Genomic DNA, 22,234 nt, shown 5'->3' with positions numbered 1-22,234 from the left:
CAATTCAGATAGTTGGACAGAGCCAGCACTAACCAAGTACTGGCTAAGAGAAAGGCAGTCCTCTGCTTTCCCCACTTCCTGTACTTGCCAAGCTTCCAGTGGAGGCTCCCCATTGACTTGTGCAAGTGTCTTGGTGCACAGCACAGTCAGAAGTAAACCACACCCTAGAGCATGAGACACCAGAATTGGTGCCACCACAAGATGGGTTTGAGTCAATGGGGAAGGACAGGGCATAAATAGCACCAGCACAGTCTAGAGTTATGGGAGACAGGAGGTGCTGCAGGAAAGGAGGAAGAGGAATTGGTCTGGAGAAGGTAATTAAGAGAGCTTCTGTTCTTGCTCTTTCATAACACCAGAACAAGGGACCATTCAATAACATTGAAATGTGACAAATTCAAAACTGATAAAAGAAAATCCTTTACACAGTGGGCCTCATTTACACAGTGAGTCTGTGAAACTCATTGCTAGGCTGTTGTTGAGGCCAAGAAGTTGGTAACATTCAACAAGGGATCGAGAACAAGAATATTCAGCATTACAATAACTAATGCTAACAAAAGAAATTTTGGAAGGGAGGGATATAAAACTGGATGCTGCAGGGCTCAGCCTGATCTCTGATTATATGGGGTTAGAACAAGACATTCACATGGAGGTTCAATTAGCCCACACCTGCCAGCCAAGAGGGTTCGTGCACCTTCCTGTGGCATCTGGTTCTGGGGCTGGGCATGTCAGGGGCAGAATACAGGACTAGAAGGACCAGGGGTCTGAGCTGGTATGGTGTCTTCCTATGTTTCTGCTTTCCTCCCTCTATGTTTCCCTCCTTCCTATGTTTCTGCTTCTCTACTCCCCCGAGCAGATACTTTTACTTCATTCGTCTTGGGGGCCAAAATTATTAGTAGTAGCAATTATTTGTTCTGTAAGACACAAAAGACTTTTACTGCACTAGACAGTTAAACCCAGCCCCAAAGAGTTACTGTCTGCAAGAGAAGAGGAGTTCAAGCTCCGTTTTTAGGACTCGGTCTTCGTTTTCCCTGAAGACCCTTTCTTTTAAAATTGGCACCTTCTTCTATGCTCCCTGGGTGTATCAAAGCCTCATCTGCCAACTTCACTGACTAAAATAAGTGTAGTTGTTTTCATTCCCATTGGCCCTGGAGAGCCAAGCTACAGCAGAGGGAGCAGGAGTCGGTTCTGGCCTGCGTATCGTCAGAACTGTTGACCCCCTGAGCCTTATGGAACAACCTAGCTTGACTCCTGGTTCCCAAGGGCACCTGGCAGGGCTGCCAGTTAGAAAAATGCTGCTTATAAACCAAGCACACCTGATCTAGAGTCGCTGAGAGACAACAAACCTGGAGAGCACCACAACGCCTTTTTCCCAGGAAACCAGTGAGCCAGTGGGGCCAGAGGCCGAGTTGCTCAGATGGAGGCAGTGTCCACAGCTCAACCCTACGCATGCTGCTCTACTCCCAAACATGGACTTACCTGGCTACATGCACAGGACAATCCTACATGGGGCACAGAGAGTCCATCATAGAGAAACAACCTGGGAATGTCCAGGGGCCTGGCTGTATAGTCCTTGCACTCCCAAAGCCCAATTCGGTGTTGCCCTGGGGCAATCATTCACACCAGTCCAACACAGGTGTTAAATGCCACCATTCAGATTTGGGAGCGGGAATTTATACTCACTTTGCACTTGTGTAAAAGACTCCCCCAAGTGCAGGGCAATGGCGAATCTGATCCCAGTGACTGCAGTGGAGGCTTTGGGTGGGTTAAAAGTGTAGCACTGGACTCCAGATCCCTACCCATCTCATGAACTTATCTTTTGAATACTATATTTAGCCCTCTGCCTTTGCAAGGCTGATTCTGTATTCACATACTCCTGTGGTACAGCAGGCCTGGAAAACCTAAACCATACCATATAACTCTCTTCGCGCTGGTCTGAAGGATAACAGATGAAGGCGGACTGCACTGGAAATTTGGATCTAATATACAATTTCTCTCCTCTGCCTCCAAACAGACTCTTCCATTAGCATGCTGCAGGAGTTGACGTAGAGCAATCACTATGGCCCAAATAGTTGGGTGGGAAAAAAAACAGGTGGCAATAGAAAACTAAAGGAGGTTTCTCTCAGTTTCCCCATCAGATCATTTATTGGCGATACAGGGAAGTTGCCTCCCTGCAGAATTAGAAGGGTTTTAAACCCACCCATCGGCAAGACTCACCACTCCAGAGTTTCACATGGATCTTGGGCCAAGCCAGAAACAAGGGCTCTTTGCAGTCAATCTGATGGTGGAAGATGAATGGAGAGCACCCATCCACATATGTGGATCCCCACTGGAAGTGGAGTCAAGGGGAAGAGTGCAGCAGAAGTCTCCATTCCACAGCCTCTGGACAGGGATGCAGTATGTTTCCTCTCTCTGTCCAGACGCCAGGGTCAAGGCCTGTTATTTTCCCCTCCCACACGGAATTTGCTCCCCACCTGTGTTTTCCATACCGACAGCTCAAACTGATATGGCTGTTTTAGTGATTCATAACGGCCTGTCTGCAATGCCATCATTTACGAGAACGACTGGAGAAACTGCTGCTGCTGATTGACTACCAGGAGAGGCACCATGTTAATGGCTATTGAGTTTTGGTGTTTCAATTTGCAACAAGGAAGGCTAGAATTAAAAAAGGACATAATCTGAAATCCTCTGGATTCTAATACGTTCCAGGCAAATTGGGGACTAACTGCGATTCTGAAGAATGCTTTTAAAGCACAGAATCCTGACCGAAATCTCAGAAATTCTACAGGCAAACGACCCTACGTTTAGCAAGAAGCCCCCAACACCAACGTGTGTAACGATTACCTGGCACAACAGTCTCTGTGCTTGAAAACCCACTGTCTGGTTGTGCAGTGATGGGGTAGCAATACAGCCCGTGGGCTAATTTTATCCCTAGGGTGCAATTTATCCTGCCCGACAGGGATGAGTGGACCTGTTATGACTCGTTTGTTCATTAAGTAGATTGGACACTGCCTGTCTCACAGCCTGAGCAACAGGCCTCGTATTCTGAGCTTCTAAAGGACGACAAGATGGAACTCACCCAGGGCTGAGCAAGCATTCAGTTGCCTAGCAACCGCTCCGTCAGCTAGGTCAAGCAGGAACCCGATCAGGAGCAGCCAGCAAGCACAGTGGTATTGCCTAGAGGACAAGAGCAAGGGAAGGACATTAGGGTCTCCATGACTACGTCAGGTTCGGAGGTTTATAACAGGCAACAAGAGCAGGGTTGCTGGGAGACAGCCTGTGAAGCTGGAATGCGCATGGCTCTGCATCAGTGCAGGAGACTGAAGTCAGAGCTCACGCCCAGATCTTCCGATACACGCTGCCTTTCCCACCTCCCAAGCAGTAGCTCTCCCAGGGGCCTGCCCGCACCTCCTGCTGCCTTGTTCACACAGGCTCTCCGGAAGGGGAGGAGCAAATTCCACTCTGTGATGTAGGGGAGACAAGAGTCCTGTTCCGTACACATGCCACTTGCTCAGCCTTGGAAGAAGGGGACGTCCTTGACCTTGACCACAGGCAGGGGCTGATAGGCTTCAATAGGGAAGCATTAGAGGATAATCACACAGGGGAGGAGGAGGGCAGTCAGCAGTGTGTCCGGGATGGCATGGCCTTGACTGAACCGGATTAAAGTGCGTAAGAGCTTCCCAGGGAGATCAAGCAGCCAAAACAGATTTGGCAGGGGAGCGTTGCAAGATGCCTTAGCATGGGGGCAATCATTTTTGCAGCGCAAAATAAGTCCCTCCCCAGCTCTTCACTCTCCTGCTGATGTCCCCCCAACGTGCCTATGGATCTCCTGCATTGTCCTTCCAAGGGCCCCTCTGTTTTTGTTCAAGTTGTGTCTCTGTCCCTCCCAGGTGTAAATGGAGGACAGAATTTGGTCCAACTTAGTAACAGGATACTGACTAGCAGTACAGTGCTGCGACTTCCTGGGCTCTGGGAGTTACTGTAACATCTGGCCAAGGCATCACTCATGGGCGGCGAGAACAACAGACTCAGCCTCCCCTCGTGCAGCCACTGCTGCCGGACCCCTGTTGTGGGTTTGGTGGGGGAAATTTTTGCTTTTTATTATGCCCCATGCAGGTTCTGGGGTGGCTGAGGCAGCAGAATGTGCTACTCAGCTTCCTGGATTCATCAGTAACTCGCTAGACTCCAGGGAGATGAACCCAGGAAGCTGAGTAAGACATACCGCCTCTCAGCCGCCCCAGAACCTGCATGGGGCATAGCAAAATCTCAGGTTCCTCTTCTGGAAGAGAGACAACAACAGCTTTTGAATTTTCCCATGGGGAGGCTTGGGGTCTGCAGAGGGGAGGTGTGGTCGCGGTGGCTCTGGCCAGCCCAGGGCTCCTCTAAGCAGGTTGGGGGGCCCCCCCCTCAGGGCTCCGGCTGGCACGGGGCTCCTTTGGCAGTGGGGGGGGGGCCGCAGGGTGGTTTCAGGGCTCTGGCCGTGGAGGGGAGCAAGGGGAAGGGGTGGAGTGGGGCTCCACTCGCCACTCATGGCTTCGCTGCTTTCATAAGCGCCGCATTTATTCATTCCTGTGCACCAGGCACATCCCTTAGGCTGCTGAGGTACGATCTCCATTTGGTTGCTGTGGTACAAGGTGGTATCCAAACGGCAACAGAATCCCTGCCCTTCAAGGAGTATCTGTTCATCTGTCATCCACATCTACCTAATTTGTTGTGTTCACTTCACCTTGAGGGAGAAAGGGTGAGCGTCTCTCGTCCAAACAGAGCTAATACATTTCCCTGCAGGCATTCGATGATCGCAGAGGTTCCTAAATATGATTCATGAAAAGGGCCTTACCAAATTCACAGCCATGAAAAACATGTCATGCACCATGAAATCTGGTCTCCCCTGTGAAATCTTGCTATTGTAGGGGGGTCACGGTATTGCCACCCTTTCTTCTGCGCTGCCTTCAGACCTGGGCGGATGGAGAGTGGTGGCTGCTCGCCGGCACCCAGCTCTGAAGGCAGCACAACAGAAGGGAACCGTCCTTACTTCTGTTGGCAGCAGCGCTACCTTCAGAGCGGGGTGCCCGGCCCCCAGCTACTGCTCTCATGCCCCCGCTACAATAGTCTTGAGACCCTCTTTTGGGTCAGGACCTCCTGTTTGAGAAATGCTGACGTCTGAAGACATCTGCAAAATTTGCTATTTATGCCATGACCAACTCGTGAAAAATTAGTGATTTCTCCATGATTTAAGTAGACCTCTATTCATAAATGGGATATTTGGGTGCAAACCCCAAATTGTGTGGTTTAATACCACTTAGAAACGACAGTAATAGGTGTTATAGAAATATCCAAAATAGGTACTGGGTTGTCCTATTATGTTCTCTCTTGCACAATTTTTGTTTGCCCCATGGATCAAAATGTTTGTATTGTAATTTCATAGTTTTCACTACACTGCATACCATGAACTCCTGGCCCTTTGCACTGCCAGCCAGGATAGAACTCAGCTCCTCCAGTTATGAAAGCAGAATCTCCTCCCACCTGAGCTAAGAGTTGAATAATAAATGTTCCTTTTGATTTTATAGACTAAGTTTTTTGTTTAAAAAACACCCAAACCTAAATTTGGGGGCTCTATTGCTTGACATCTCCCTTCCCCCCTCACTTTAATATTAACAGGTTTCAGAGTAACAGCCGTGTTAGTCTGTATTCGCAAAAAGAAAAGGAGTACTTGTGGCACCTTAGAGACTAACCAATTTATTTGAGCATGAGCTTTCGTGAGCTACAGCTCACTTCATCGGTTGCATCCCATAAAGTGAGCTGTAGCTCACGAAAGCTCATGCTCAAATAAATTGGTTAGTCTCTAAGGTGCCACAAGTACTCCTTTTCTTTTTAATATTAACATAAATCGTGCATTAGGGAGCCATCTGTGTTACCACAACAGAGTCACGTACACCACAATCAGATCTGTAGTGTGGACAGGAGCTAGCCGTATTGTAACCAGGTCACATAACGAAGCTAAAGCCTGGCATGTGACCAAGGCTCAATTACAGAGCTTTACTCTAGTCAGTGGAACTACGCCAATTTACACTATGGGGGACTGTGACGAAGTGGGACTGTTCTTAATGTTTCCTCTGAATAGTGTGGGGGTGCCTCAGTTTCCCCTAGGCAGTTCTTAAGTATCTAGGTGGTGGGATAAGGGTGTATGATCATTGCAGAGCCCTAGAGGGCAGGTGTGTGCAGGGGTCTGGACACAGAGAATGGCCGACACCCTGTTTCCTGGCAACTGAGGGCCTGGGCCCTTCCCCCCTGCAAGGTGAGAGCTAAAGGGTTGGAAAACAAAGGAATCAGGTGACCTCCTGGCCCGGGAAATGGACAAAGCCCAGAGGAGGAGGGGCTGGAGGGAGTTTCAGTTGCGGGCTGGCTGGGACATGGAGTGAAGGGCAGACGTGGTTGTCTGGCTCACTGCCCCCCAAAATGGACCCAGCTGAGGGGTCCTGTTCTCTGCACCTGCAAGCTCTGTTTTAGACCATGTTCCTGTCATCTAATAAACCTCTGTTTTACTGGCTGGCTGAGAGTCACGTCTGACTGCGAAGTTGGGGTGCAGGACCCTCTGGCTTCCCTAGGAGCCCCGCCTGAGCGGACTCGCTGGGGGGAAGCGCACGGAGGGGCAGAGGATGCTGAATGCTCCGAGGTCAGACCCAGGAAGGTGGAAGCTGTGTGTCCTGAAGACAGGCTGCTCACAGGAAGGCAACTGCCCCAGAGTCCTGACTGGCTTCATGGGGAGCAGTTCCAGAGCATCGCCCAGGGACTCCGTGACAGGGACTAAGAAACCAGCCCTTTTACTGAGCTGTAACCAAGCCTCCAACTCTGTTTTTGTAGCTGCAGACAGGCTTAAAGTGAAGCTAAGGAGAGCAACAACTGCACACTAGACTGCCACGTTGGCTCTGCTCCAGGAAAGTGTCTCCCTGGGATTCCCCCTCCTGAACGAAACAGCACACAAGTGATATCACATGGAAATAACTCTTAGGCCATGCAGTGCTATTTGTTGTTCTATCAAAGAACATTTCAAATGTTTGCCTGGAGGGCAAAAGTCTGGGATGACCACCTCTTTCCTTTTTATTCTATTTTATGAGCAGACACGATTCCCTGTTTGACAAGCCCCGATGAGATTTCAGACCCCGAGTTAGCAGTCTGAACTGAGGCAGATCTCTACAGTGATGTCAACAGGAGCTGTATCTGAGTAGGGCTGCTGGACTGGGCAGTCAATTCCGGATGCACCATATAAATTAACAAGTTCAAGGAATATTTTTAGCTGGGTATCCTTACAGGACAATATAAGTAAAGGCCCCTTTGGCATCCTGCAGAAATTGATGGAAATTCCCACTCATACGGGAGGAAGACAACCTTGAATATATTCCCCTGTGCCTGTTTAACTCTCTTCAATCACTTCGCTGTTTTGTTACCTCGTCAGGTCGCTTTTCTTTCCTACCTACCGTGTTGCTTACTGAGCCTAGAGGAGATACTTTGGCAGCACACTGGTAATGCAGTGCAGAGAAATTTTACGGTACATAGGCCAATTCTTATCCTGATTTACAGTCCAGGCATTCCACTGAAGTCCACAAGGGGGCAGAGGGTATAAATCATGGCAGGACATAGCACAGAAATACCTTGTGGCAACAGCCACCCCTCACCAGCACCGATAGCCGTCACCTTAGAGATGTCAGGGGACATCAACGCAACCTGGTCACCTTAGGCCACGCCCACACGAGGACAAAATGTCACGTTTTGAAATGCACACCTGTTAGCAAATGGTTTGTCTACACAGCACCACAGTGCAGCTACGGGGGTACGAACTGCAGAGCTCACCAGAGCGGCTCTTTAGCTGCCCCCTGCGCACGCTGTGGGTGTGAACTAAAAGGTTCCTAGTTCACATTAACACAGTCCTGGTGGAAAGACTGAATTCACGTGCACTCGGTCCTTTTTGGTTTGCAGCAGGAGTGTCCACAGGGCAGTTAGTGTGCAGACCTTTGGTGCACTCTGCCATTCACACCCCTGTAGTCTTTTCAAACGTAAAGATGGCCTTACCGGCCCAGACCCTTCCCCCAGTGGGGCAAACAGAAGTTTTGCCATTGATTATAATGCGGATTCCCTGTCCCTCCCTCCACCCCTGCCAATTATGCAGTCCTTCCCATGAAATCACGACACTGTGTGAAGCCCCAGACCCAGACATACCCATTTAGACTGCAGAGGATGGAAGACAGACCCATGATCAGGTTAGCCACAGAGAGGGCATTGGCGACATTCTTGCGGACAAACTCCAGAGCCTGGGCTCGGCCTGCTTGCTCACTCAGGAACAGCTTCTTAAAGTGGTGAAATATACCTGGAACCCAGCAGGGGGAGAAAGAGTCAGGACGAGAAGACCTTTGCGGCTGCCTTTCAAAAGGAAATTATTTAAGCACAGATCCTTGAAGAACAGGAGAGGCCCAATGGATCAGCGTTGAGTCTATAGTTAAATTCCCCAAGTATCTGTGAATCGCGTCTAGGGTCAAGCTGAGGGAGTCTTAGAGAAGGCTGATTTTATTGTGTGAACATGGAGCTAGGTTTCTTATAGGGATCCTATTGCAATGTGTCCTGGGACACAGAACAGCTGTTACAAGGGGACAGGAGCTTCTTGGCCTTATAGGTTTTTTTCCTTAAATAAAAGTAAAGCCAATAAAACACTAAATACCAATTGCAGCCCAGTTTGGATTTTAAAGAATTGATGCAAAAGTGGCGGAACAGGGACAAGGACTAGTGCCCCGCAACTCCAATGCTCTATATTTAGATCCTTCCTTCAAAAAAGTTTGTTTTGGGACAGCCTTACAAAGAGGGGAGTTTTCCGGCTATTGGTGTGTAAATTAGTACCTGACTCCTCTTCTTCGTGGGGAGACCCGAGACAGCCAGCAGTTCCTCTGCCATTAAAGGGGTCAGCACTCATCTTGGTGCTTCCTTTGGCAGCTGTCAATGCTGAAGTGCCAGCCTGGCTGTAGCCCTTCTGCCCCACATCATGAGACGATTAACATGAGATTAGCTCCCAGAGGTGTCTTTTAAAAACCATACATGCTGCCCAGAGTATTTTCATGCACTTTCAAGCCTTATAGTTTCACACCTGCCTAATTTCTAGTCACTGCATGTCCTCACTCAGCTCAGCTTCACTCACTTGCAATGATCTGGCCAGTTGCAGCCTTTGCATTCTTATATATGCACACCTGTATAGATTCATAGGGATAGATGCCTTTTGCTTTCCTCTGTCCTTGAATAGCATGTTACAGAGGGGAGGAAAGACTGCAACATTAAGATGTCATCTCAGGTAGTAGCCCAGAAGAATTGCTACCTCTGTAGACTTTTTATTCATAGGAAGGGGACATTCCTGTGCAGGGGGCTAGCACAAAGCCTACGCACCACTGAAGTCATCAAAATTGGGTTTAAATGGAGCATAGGGCTTGTGCTGGCCAAAAGTGATGGGAGTTTATGCACGTTAGTTTTGAAAGACATTGGGGGGGGGGGGGGGGACCACATCAGTTGAGTTCTAAACCACCGCAGCCAGAGATAACATCACAAATGAGCAATTCACTCTTCAGATGTCCAGCCCAGCTGCCCCAGTGGCTTTCATTCACCCCATTCTATAACCATGTGCCACAATTATACAATTGAATATGCATTTTTTTAAAAAGCTTATCAGAAAATTCTTAAAGCTGTTTCTATTTTACTCCCCCACACCCAACCACTAAAAGAAACATTTTTACTTAGGAAAAAAACCAAAAACCAAAACTTACAATAAAACCAACCCCACGTTTTAAGCTCTATTTATCTTATATACCTATAGGGCTACTCTTTAGAGAAAAAGGTTAAGGGTCATGTCCTACTAGTGTGTTTTGCACCCTGCCCTTGACGTGTTTCCAAAGCCAGGCAAGTTCATGAGATTCTTCATCTGAAAGAAAACAGCATGTCAGAGCAAAAGCCATCAATGTGAAACGAGTCAGATTGGTGTATACGGCTTTACCGCCCTCCCTTCAAGCCCTCCCAAGGCTCATACTGGGACAATACAGTAAAAGCCAGTAACGTGTAAGACACATCTTTATCAAAGTTTCACTAGCACTTGCTCTCGTGAAAACAAGTTTCCCACGAGGCAGCCATTGGGCCCCCATTTGGAGGTACCATCTGCAGTCAGGCTTATTCTTTTTAAACTTCAGCGGCCTGCTCACTTGCTTGATCTTTGTACAAAAGCACAAGTTAGTTTTTAAAAAATAACTGTTAAACATCCCATCAAAACTGTAAAGCTGTGTCCATTCTAGGCAAAGTCAGAGGAACCGAGGGAACTAGTCCACTTAAACCTAATACTTGAGCAGATAAAACATGCACCTGGAGGACTACGAAGTCTATTTACCCCACATTAGAAACAACCCCATTTAGATTAACATAAAACACAGCAAAAAATTGGTTAGAAGAGGCACCATTTACATCAGTGTGTGCATTTGAAATGTTTGATTGACTAAAACCAAACTGATTGTCAAAGTAATGCTCATGAATCACTGAAATGAGATACCTACTAACAGATCTCCCAAGGTAAAAATGTTTCCTGTACTTAGGGCTTGTGGGGAGCTGTCAATTACATCCAAATTTTCAAATGAACTTCCTGAAAAATATTCTGTAAGAAATGAAATGTAAAGGACAGATTCTTTTGTAACCATCAAAAGCTGAAGAGCTGGGCTGTTGGTTCATTTAGCATCTGTTCCATTTTTGTAGGCTGTGTTCTTTTACCACAAGCTAAGAGAAATGTCAAAGGTTACAGACACCATGGAAAGAGAGGCAAGTAACATACAAGAAATCGGGGTGATTCCATATGAATTAAATGCATGTCTATTTGTAGATTTGGGACCAAATTTGCCACCTCACTTTGGCTGCTCTGTACTGTTACAATGATTAAAAGCAGCAATAAACCAGTCTTCAACAACCATTTAAACCAAGTTTGCAGCCACCTAGCTCCTTTATGCTGCAAACTTGGTTTAAATGGTTGTTGAAGACTGTGGTGTGGTGATGAAAAATGTACTGGTGATACTGGCTCATTATATTTGCAGGGATAAGGCTGTTTACAAGATTACACCCGTGCACTCCCACACAATTCAGTAGATACAACCAAGGGAAGAGTCTTGTCTCTCTATCTCGAGTGCTTTTTTAATTGTGCTGCTGGTTGGAGATTGGGAACAGCAATAAAGAAATAACATTTTTAAATAGATTATAATTGCACTTTAACTTTTCATCTCAGTAATGTAAAGACTCCAATATCACTGTTTATCAAAGAAATAGAAGGCCGCCTATATGCACAAAAAAAAACACCACAAAACGGCAGGGAAGGGCAGGAACAAAAGAAAAAAATCCCCTGCCCTAACTTGTCCACCTTTGTGCAACTATGGGAACTGAAAACAGCAGCCAATGGTAAGAAGCCAGTTTCAATCATTTTATTCAATCGCTCATTTTCTTCTCTGGAGCAAAATTCATCCCTTTGTAACACCATTGACTTTAATAGGTTTGTACTAGGCTTGAATGTAGTTTTGTATGTTACAAGCGACTTGGCATCAGATCTTGTATTGGGCATTCCATTGAAAACTGGGGCTCTGGGTTTTCAGCAACTGAAACTAAGCCTGGGGCAGAAGACCCACTTGCAAGGGCCTATGTACCATTTAAATCCCATTTAACTCTTGAAAATAGGGTTTATGTAGGACTTAAGAACACCAGGGTGCCTTGCAAGCGACCCTCCATACAGGGTGGGTATCACCCAGAGTGAAAGACTGAGCCTTCTATTCTGAGACCCACTCATTCCAGCCTGCAGAGTGTTTTCCTGGGTTACACACATTCCGCTTTGTACCAGTTTGCTTTGTTTTATGTTAATTCACCTGCATTCTATATATTCCAGCAGGAACCTTTAGCACCGGGACTTCGTTTCCTCTCTCAATTAGAAGGGAACTTTTTCTCCCTCTCTATTGCAAGGACAGTGCAGTCATGTTGTAGGGAGAGTTGCAAATTATCTTGACCTTTCCCTACCTGGATTTGGGGTCTACCCAAGATGAAATTTTTGTCTTCCCTATGTAATTTTGCAGAAGAACCTCAGATGATCCTTGGAGGATTCCTATTCAGGTACAGACCCAGCCAGATCCTGTTTAGCAACATACTCTGGAGGCACAATGGCAGGATGGGCATAATATAGTGCATGTTTTATGTGCTAAAATAGTATTTTAAGTGAACAGCTCTCTTCATTCATATCCCAAAACACCAGTTAACAGCTCCTTAGTTTGGTGCAATAAGTGGACATCACAATTCATACTATACCTCTCAAATGGAACACATCTGTGATGTTTAAAGACAAAAAAAAGACTTCTTTGCCTATAAATTATTTCATCATCAGGTACTATTCCCTCTGCCTTTGAATGCCTAGTGTATTGAACACTGAGCAGTCACACACACCCCTGCCCCTACTCAATAATCACCACCCACCTGATTTTATTTGTTGCTTTTGTTGGAATTCAGCAACTAACATGCAGCCAAATGCAACAGATGCAACATTAACAAGAGACCCTCACAGCGTATTAAATTTAAAAATCTAACCACGGATATTCAGTTTTACTCCTTCAGCTTTTCCAGCTGAATTAAACAAAATACTTAAATCTATTTAAGGAACAACCCCTGATAGGACACCTGTTCTCACCCCATACCAAATGGACCTTTCCCCATCTCTATGATTTTCTGTCACAGTTGAGAGGTAGGCCGAAAATTATTGCAAATGTCATGAAAGTGTTTTGTCTTCAGACACACAGGTGGATCTGGCTCATGCTAGAAAATTCCCAGAATGAGCCTTGCAAGTGTCTTTTCCTTAGATGCCAATACCGTTACAAGTCCAAAATTTAAAAACATCCAAGATCTCTGCTGGGATTTTTTTTTCATTATTATGATTTGATGTACAACAGCTGTTCTCCCACATTATGAGCTTCTTCAGAAGAAACAGAACCTCTGAACTGAATCTGCCAGGCAGCGGCTTGCTGGTTTTTTTTTATTCTACCACTGATACTGGCTCAAGTTTTATTTATTATGAAACAGTTATTTTCACAGGGAGCATACAACAGGGTCTTGACTGAGCGTTAACAGAAACCTACCAAAGGCCTAGAGGCCTGATTTTCCCCTCACGCACACTGGTACAAACCCAGAGTAACTCACTAATGTCAGCGGAGCTACATCACCATACAGAGGAGGTGAGACTCATGCCCTATGCAGTCCTTCACGTCCATGCAACGTGGGTATAAATAAATCCCCCACGCCAGATGTCTTCATTCACTTACACTCATTTAGGGCCTGATATTGCATTCCCTACTCAGGCAAGGCTCCAACTGACTTTAATGAAGCTTTGCAGAAGAAAGCCCTGAAGGATCCAGCCTTTGCACACTAACCCTGGCTAACTCTTGGGATCAATGTCACCCCAATCCCAAGGGGGCCTGTATAAACTCCAGTACACCACTAGACCCGTAACAAGGGGCCTTGTTTAGGCCCTCTGCACTAGGATGACTTTCACTCTTTATAACCTCATTCTTACAAGATAAGTTTGAGAAAACACAATATCCTAAACCAAAATTAGGGCATTCAGAAGAGTTGTCTTAAAAAGGAGGGCTGAGCAGGGTTGTTTACATAGGTTAATTCTTTGCGTCACTCCATAGTTGCAGGGGGACTAATTAAGTCAGGCCATTAAATAAAGAACTCTAAACCTATTATAAGCCCGTACTGTGACATCAGTGAAAATCCAGCCTTATTAAAGTAGCCTCAGAACTGTCATCACTGACCCTTCTTCAGCCCATAACATCTGGAAAGAAGTGTCAGGAAAAAATAGCAGGATATATTCCTCAGCGCCGCAATAGCAGCCAGCTTGATGGTCTTCAGTCAGATCACAAGTGAGTAGCCTTGAGGGCTACCTGGTGAATTTCAAGATGCTTAGATAGATATTCTTGGTAGTTATCCAACAAAGCAGCCATCAAAACTGATAATTCACTAGACGTATGAGACAACCTTGAGCACATACATTATGCCTATTTATGCCAACAGAGTTCGACAGCGTGACAGAGAATGGACTCCACAGTGTAACTTTTAAAATTATTTGTCCTCTTCCTCCCCTCTCATTTCCCTGCTCCCATAGAGGTCAACACAAGTTTTGCCATTGACTTTAATGGAACTGGACTGGGCCCTCAAGTTATAGGACCTGATTCATCTCACCAGATGCATACAAGTCTAACTTCCACTGACTTGCAGTAGTGTCACTCGTTAGTCATTCTGGTGTAAGTAAGAGCAAAAAACAAGAGTAACTCCACTGAAGTCGAGTTACAGTGCTGTAAAACGGAGGAAAGTGAGAGGAGAATCAGGCCCATAGACTTACGTTAACTCCTTTCAGCCATGTCACAAAATAGGTCAGACATTTAGTTTAAATAAGCTAAATCCTTACTCCAAACTCCCCTTTGAATAGATTGTCTCTGAGTTTTGCTGGTGTAGATCCAGAGTAACTCTGCCAGGATTACTTGTCATTTTCAATGTACATCAGGCTAAATAAGATCTGAATCCAGTCCATTACCTTCAGTGGTCGGAATAAGGGCTGACGGATGTGGCCCACAGAAGTGTATTCTCCTATTATTCTCTTTCAAGTTAAATATCAGCCCATCCCCCAAGAGTTAAAACTTAGTTCTTCTGAAGAGCCCTGTCAAATTAATGAAACCTCCCGGCCCAATATGAACTGCGGGGTTACTAACCACCTCAGAGTTGTTGCAGACAGGAATCCTCCCCAGCAGAAATCTTGGATTTTAACAATCAGTGAAAACAGAGAAAAGCAGCAACAAAAGGATCAGAATCTTGATATCCAACGATGCTTTTGGCATCACAATGGCCGGCTGCTGGCATCAGCAGTAACAGAACATGGAGAGAGGGTGCTCAAAGGGTTTTAAAAACAAACCAAAAAAAAAAAAAAAAAAAAACAAATCCAAGTATGAAATTGGCATTTCTTTACCTTTCTGTTGTAAAAAAGGGATTATCCACTGGCCTCCAGTAAGGCAAGTTTGTTCCACTTTTGAGCAGTGTCTTTCACAATAACCTGTGTACACTTGCATCAACTGCGATTACTTGGGGGAAGGAGGTTAAAACATTCAACCAATGAGTGTTAACTATCAACATCCCACTCCCATGTCCACAGGGCCTGATTCTCCTATCGCATCAATGAGACTCCACTGGCTTCAGCAACGTTTCCCCAGTGTGACAGGAGGATCAGGCTCAGTGTGTCCGGCGTGGCGTGAGGCAGTCTAGCCTCCCCACATTAAAGGCACAATCCAGCTCCCACTGAAGTCAATGAGTCTTTCCAATGGGGCCAGATCAGGTCCCCATGCCATATGGGCCACATTCTACCTTTGGATGCACATGGGCCTCTCCTGTGGAAGTCAGTAGAAGTTCTCAGTAGAGGCCAAAGGCAGGCTGGGCTCCTGCAACTTCCCTCTAATTTTTCCCATCCATGGGCAGAATGAATTTTGTTATGTGCACCAATATGGAGGTGATGTTTGGTGGGATTGGGGTTAGGAGTGTGGAAGGGGGCTCAGGGCTGGGGGTGCAGGCTCTGGGGAAGAGTCAGGGATGAGGAGTTTGGGGTGCAGAAGGGGGCTCAGGGCTGGGGCAGAGGGTTGTGGTGCAGGGGTGAGAGCTCCAGCTGGGGATGCGGGCTCTGGGGTGGGGCCAGGGATGAGGAGTTTGGGATGCAGGCTGTCCTGGGCCTGGGGCCAGAGGACTCCCCCCCAGCCCTCTCCCCACCAGCAGCAGCTCTGGGGCAGGGGCAGAGGCCCATGGCAGCCCTGCATTCCCCAACTTGCTCCCCTCCCCCCACCTGTGCGGCCCTTTATAGCTTGCTGCGCGGCCGCGCAGCTTAGCAGGAACTTTGGGCGCCTCTATTTCCGAATACAGAACACCATTGCTAGAGATAGGAGAATGCCTCTGGTTCTTGGAGCATTTCCAACGTGAGCTGTCCAAGCCAATGAGCTCATTATACATGAATTGTCCCAAGACAGACCAAGAAGGCAAATCCTCACTAAGTCATCCAGGTTGCAAGCAACATATTGCCTAACCTATACCCTTCTACAGAGAAAATCTTCTTGTGGAAATTCCCACTTCAAATAGTCTTTTCTCTGAGTTTCCAATCTTGAATTTAAAAAACAAAATGCTAGCTCAGCAAAATGATATTGAGACCCTAGTGAATCTGAAGAAAAATTCTGTCTCTCTCCATCCAGCTAACACTCGGTGGTGCCAAGAAAGTGTCTGAAAAAGGGAACGGGGGTTCTTTGTGCACAGTACACACAGTACTATGCAAGTGGGCTTCTTGCACGGCTGGCTTATTTTAATTGTGACATGGTTTAACGTGGCTTTCAAAATTGTAGCTTTTTGTGGCTTCCTGCAGGAACAGCTAGACAGAGAGCAAACATGCCTCTTCGTATAAACTGAAAACAAGATAGCCAAGCTCGGATGATCCACAGTAGAAGAGTCAGAAAGAGGTTTAAAACAATAAAATAGTTCTAGGATAGGTTTAGATCGTATTCAAATCCAATGTAAGTCTAGCAGGAGGCACTCTTCTGGCTGAAATGAATATAGTTATTTCTCATAAATTTACACATTGGCATATTGAAAAGGAAGTGACACGAGATAATGCAGGGTTTCCCCCAAGATTTTAGGTAAAGGTGTGGACAAGTTCCCAGATGTCTGAATATGCAGCCTCAAATGTACAATAGAGCATAGTTGGCTCCCTGTGGAGTTAGTTTTAGAGCTGGTTAAGAGGGGAGCAAAGTCTTTAAGGAACAGGGATGAATGGAGGAGTTGGTGCAGAAAATGACATCATCAACCCCTCCTTAGAGCTTAGGGGAAACTCTGCAAAGGAAGAGGAGAACAGTGAAGGCTCTAGAAGGTTTTCCAGTGTCCCTGCTGGGCATGCTCAAAGTGGTGCCATTGAGCAGGGGAAACAAATTCAAAGTCAATTCTAAGAGCATGCAGTTTCACCTGCCAGGAAGCCATTGTGGGCCTGATTCTCAGGTGATGTAAACGGGTGTAGCGCCAATGACTTTGCGCCAATTTGCACCAGCTGAGATCCTGGCCCTGCAGGAGGTAGTTTTATAGTTTATGAATATTGGTGACCTACCTCTCTTACAGGTTCAGATCCAAAGTATGCCTGTTAAGGTGACACACACCCCTTTTTGGTCCCCTTCACTCAGTTTTATACCAACAGTGACAATTCTCCACTAGGTAAGAGGGAATCGGAGTGACTTGCAAAGGAATAGGGGAAATGTGTCTCATAGGTAAATGGCAGGATAGGAGATTTTGCTTCTTGGAATAATGTTGCTGCAGTAGACTCCTATGAAGATTAAGTGGTAAACTGCTATTTTTGTTTCCAGTGAAGCAACTGTTTGTGCTTCCAACCCAGAAGGGCCTTCCTGTCCATCAGGAACCTACCATATTCTGGATCACCACCTTGTACTTGAAAAAAAGTCATCTAGGTTTCAAAACATGAGCTTTGTTATGGTAGCCTCAGAGCTTTTTAACAGCTGGCATGGGTTGATGCAAAGGCTGAGTCTAAGAACCCCTAGAAACTGTGGTCAGACTAAATTAAAGTAACTCCTCCCACTCTCCCCAATTTGGAGAGCTAAACTCAGGGCTTGTCTACACTACCTGCTGGATCAGGTATAGACGCGATAAATCGACCGCTGAACGCTCTTCTGTCGACTCCGGTACTCCACCAGAACGAGATGCACATGCTGAGTCGATGGGAGAGCGTCAGCTGTCGTCTTACCACAAGTAGATCTAAGACGTCGACATCAGCTACGCTATTCACGTAGCTGAAGTTCCATATCCTAGATTGACCCTGCGCGGTAGTGTAGACAAGCCCTCAGAAAAGCCAGCATGCTTAGATGCTATGATCAATACATTTTCCTTCAGTTAATCCCATGAAAAGGGACATCAAGGTTGGTAGACCCAAAGAGCTAACTTGTATTTGCAAAAACCTACATAATTCATTAACAGCTCAATACTTAAATGCTATTTTCTCAGATAAGAAAAAACCCATGCAAGTCACCCAGCAGTCATGCATGCAAGTTTTAAAGAACATAATTCTGATAAGGGAATTTCAGTATCAAGTTCCCAAAGGGTGATTAATCAGCAAGAAAAATGGAACTTAAACCTCAGTGTCCTTTTAAAGGACAGATTTGCAGTAAAATTCCCCTTAGTCTCACTATAACTAATTTTGTATGACTTCAATTATCTCAGTCTACCAAGCAAAAGCCTTTCAGCAAAGTTACCTTTAAAATATGAACGTGCTTCCCCCTCTCTCACCTGTTCACGAAAGCATGAAATGTGCTGCTTACAAAGCAAGTTATCAATTTCCAGCCACAATTAAACAAGACATGTCACCCCTCTGTTCTCTAATAATACAGGGAGCTGAGTGGCAAAGAGACAACAGCCTGATCTGCATTCCCTGCCTGCACTATCATCCCCAAGGACCTGCCTCTCCACTGTCTTACGTCTTGTGCAGCCATTTACACCTATGCAAATGGGGGTAGAACACACAACTTCTCACTCACATAAACTAGTGTTAATCAGCAGTAACATCAATGAGGTTAATGGCATTACACTAGTTTTTCCACCACAAAGTGCAATCAGAATCAGTCGCACAGGATTTAAACACTATCTCTGCTAACTCCGTTGTTCATGCTGATGTGAATGGGACATAATTAAGAGACTGTCTATTCCTCTACCTTCTACAGCAAGGTCCCCTGATTTCTATAGGACCCCAGTGCTGAAACGTAGAAATTCTGCAGCAGCTTCAGGAAAATGTGGTTTCTTTTAAAGGCTTTTTTTCAATTACATATGAAAATGCTTCACACAATCACTACGGAAGCTCCTGCATTATTTATATCTACATTAAAATGAATTTCTTTTCCACTCCCACAATATTTGCAAAGCACTGTGTATTGGCAACTCAACTGCAGTGCAGAAGATGTCAGGGAGAAGCTGAGGTTTTGGCAACTAGGAAGGCATGGGCTGGACATATTAGCTGAATTAACTTGCTAGAGTGAAAGAGTTAAACAGGAGCATTTGAATTTTCATCATCAGCCATCAATAGCCAACACGCCACTGACATGAATGGGGCTAGTCACCATCTCTCAGATGTTGTTCCCAGCCGGCTGCATAATCAGCAAGACAATTTTGCATTGATGTAGGCTCAGTTCACACTTAAAAGGTTATCTGGCAAACACAGGGATGAGCACTTTTTAAAAAAATGAAATGCACTTCTGTGGCACAGGATGGATTCTGTGACACTGTCAAATAGATGGGTATAATTAGACATATTGAGACTGGGGAGACACCCAAGGCCAGATTCTGATCTCACTTATCCTGCTTTTACACCAGCATAATGCCATCGACTTCACGTGGTGTTTGCCCTGATTGACATCACTACCAGAGAAAACACACAGTCTGGGCTCAGGGTCACAAGAATGATTCAGGACAAGTTTCAAAATTGCATCCCAGGTACACAGGACAGCACGGCTGTATTGCTCTCGTGTAATCCTTCTGTGGGGCGGGGGGGGGAGGGAAGAGGGGATTTCACCCACGATTAATTTCAATCGAACGCTGGCATCTTAACCCAATGGAGAAACTGTTGCACGGAGAGGCTGTGAAAGCTAATCTCATGCTACAAATCCAGTCATTCTGCAACCAAGCAAAACAGAAATTACAGTTTACGAAATTTAAACCCGTCTCCATTCAAACCTTAAAGACAGTGGTTTTGCATGACTCAGCTACATCCAGTGTATTCCTTGGCTGTTAGAAGGAAGTATTTAAAATAGGATCCAATTCCTGTTCCCCAATGCAATCACCTCTCTTGTTCAAAGCAGACGGAACTCACCCTTACCAACTGCACAGGAGTACACAATTGCTAGTTCAAGCTGACTGCAGTCTGCGTTAGGCTAGCAGGGAGAAAAAGGATAGTAGGAGAGAAGCAGCTATCACATGAGCCAGCTAGATTCTCTCATAAGCAGCACACAGAGCCTCTCTAGTTGTATACCTCCAGTGGAGTGAATGTGAAAAAAAGGAAATAGTCAGAGACATTTAAAAACTAGCAATATCACACAATCCTGATACTGTAGGGCCATTCAGGAGAGGATTTCTAAGTAAAAATGCTCCCTTGGCACATACTGTGTTTTAGGGGAGCTGAAGAAATGCTAATTCAGAACCTGTGTTTTCCTACTTGTTTCCTCATTAGGTGGAGGGCAGCATGTGACAGCATAGGGACCGGCTATCTTGGAAGGGAACTGTCGCTGGGGGGTTGTTTGGTAATTAGTAGTTACACGATCATTCAAATCAGATTGTGAAAGTTCAGAAGTAAAGATGGATCATGCCCAGGAATGGTTGTGTGAAAAACCTTCTAGAACACAGACATGGCGACCAGTGAGGAAAGAGAAAACTCAAACCTACGTTAAAACAACCACAAACAAACCAACCTCAGCAATATCAAGGAAGGAACTTTATGGACATCACAGAATCACACATTACAGACCAAATACTGCCTTTGGATGCGTGTGCACAGCTCCTAATGACTTCAAGGAGAGTCGCATGCACCCATCGCAGAATATAGCTATTTGGCTCCTTGGTCAGCCTATCACAAACGGAGACAGAAAAGGCCCTGATCCAAGAGCCATTAAATTCCATGGAAAGACTCATGGATTTCAACAGGAAATGGACTGGGCCCCAAGTACAAGAACAGTGTCAGGCTTAACTTTCAATCTCCAGGCTTTGTTCCTTGTCAAACCAACACTTACAGTGCACTTGGGGGGGGGGGGGGATTTTAATACACACAAACACATGTTAAAATTACACTGAGACCCCAGCAGGCCAGGCTGGTCAGAATGTTAAATGATTATGTTTAATATTTTAAGCTCTTTGAGACAGAAACCATGTCTTCCTCTAGGTTTGTACATTAAGTGCAATGAAGTCTCCTGTTCTTGGGACTTCAGATGACAGGAGCTACTGCCATTAATAAGAGGTCAAGTTTTATTTTTTCCATGAAGTACTGAAAAGAAGGGGAATGACTTTTGGCTGAATTCATCTTTTTACACCTTGTCTCAGTTGTACCAGAGTAATAAACCCCACATGCCAGTGGATTGTTAATCACAAGTAATTATTAAGGGCTTGTCTACACTGGCAATTTCCAGGGCTGCAACTTGCTTGCTCAGGGGTGTGAAAAAAAACACACCCCTGAGCGCAGTAAGTATCACCGCTGTAAAGCGCCCGTGTAGACAGTGCCCCAGCGCTGGGAGCTGCGTCCCCCGTGGAGGTGGCTCTGCTGTGACCATACAAGCCATGTTACGTTGCCACTGTAGACTAGCCCCAAATCTTACATCTACATGTTGTGTAGTTCTTTGTGTGGCTAAGCCTGGTAGGCCACATTTCAGCCCAAGGGCTGGCTGTACCCTTATACTTCGGCCAGGGGGAGAGGGGGAACTAAAGTCACCAGGAACAGGCAGGAAGAAAGGGTGTGGAAAGCAGGGCACGGTGACTCTGCTCTGTGCTCCTTTCCTCTATAAACGGTCCCTCCACAAGCATCCACAGGGCTGGGGCTCTGCGGAGTACGATGGGGTGTGCTGGGACCAGATGCTCCACTTGAAGCTGGTGGATTCTGAGAACTCCAGCTTCCCCTTCAATTCCTCATCTAGGACAGTATGGGGTGAACATGTGTGGGAGGTGCAGAGCCAGTGTCAGAATGGCTTCGGAAGAATCGAGCGGTTGGCAGAGGGGGAAATGGGAAACCCAGGGACCACTGCCTGCCTATGCCACAATCCCAGGATCTGTGGAGTTGCAGTCTGGTAGCTCTGCAGGATTTCAGACTACAACTCCTTCCCTCTGCTCAAACCGTAATCAAAGCCAGAAAAAAGGTCCCATTAAGAAGGGCAACACAACTGGCCAAAAATGACCAGAAGTGGGTGAAAAGTTTTGAAATTCTGACCCCAAAACAAGTGATGGGCAGGGGGTGTACAAAAACATTCACAAATTCCCACCATTTTCCAACCAGCTGCAAGAACTACTGGACAAGCTTGGTGGTTGTCTCTTTGCAGTTTCTGGTCTAAAATGAAATCTTTTCTCCCCTCGTCCTCATCTATACACTAACAAA

General features: G+C 46.0%; 1 protein-coding gene across 6 annotated transcripts in view; it reads right to left on the bottom strand.

Annotated features, from left to right (window-relative positions):
- The window catches only part of TMEM269 (transmembrane protein 269), a 45,660-nt gene that overhangs the window by 11,568 nt on the left and 11,858 nt on the right, over positions 1-22,234 (bottom strand). For 2 of the 6 annotated variants that reach the window (XM_048824971.2, XM_048824972.2), the window contains exons 3-4: positions 8,212-8,359; positions 3,077-3,174 (exon numbers count right to left, since the gene is read on the bottom strand). In XM_048824971.2, coding sequence (XP_048680928.1) covers positions 3,077-3,174; positions 8,212-8,359 — 246 coding nt within the window. Of the gene's footprint in view, positions 1-3,076; positions 3,175-8,211; positions 8,360-9,838; positions 15,001-15,052; positions 15,867-22,234 lie in introns of those variants that run through there. The other 4 variants (XM_075121087.1, XM_048824973.2, XM_048824974.2 and 1 more) reach the window with 4 other exon arrangements.

The sequence above is a fragment of the Caretta caretta genome, chromosome 18 (genome assembly GCF_965140235.1).
Source record: "Caretta caretta isolate rCarCar2 chromosome 18, rCarCar1.hap1, whole genome shotgun sequence".
NCBI classification, from domain to species: domain Eukaryota; kingdom Metazoa; phylum Chordata; order Testudines; family Cheloniidae; genus Caretta; species Caretta caretta.
This window is presented reverse-complemented; position numbering and strand designations above follow the sequence as displayed.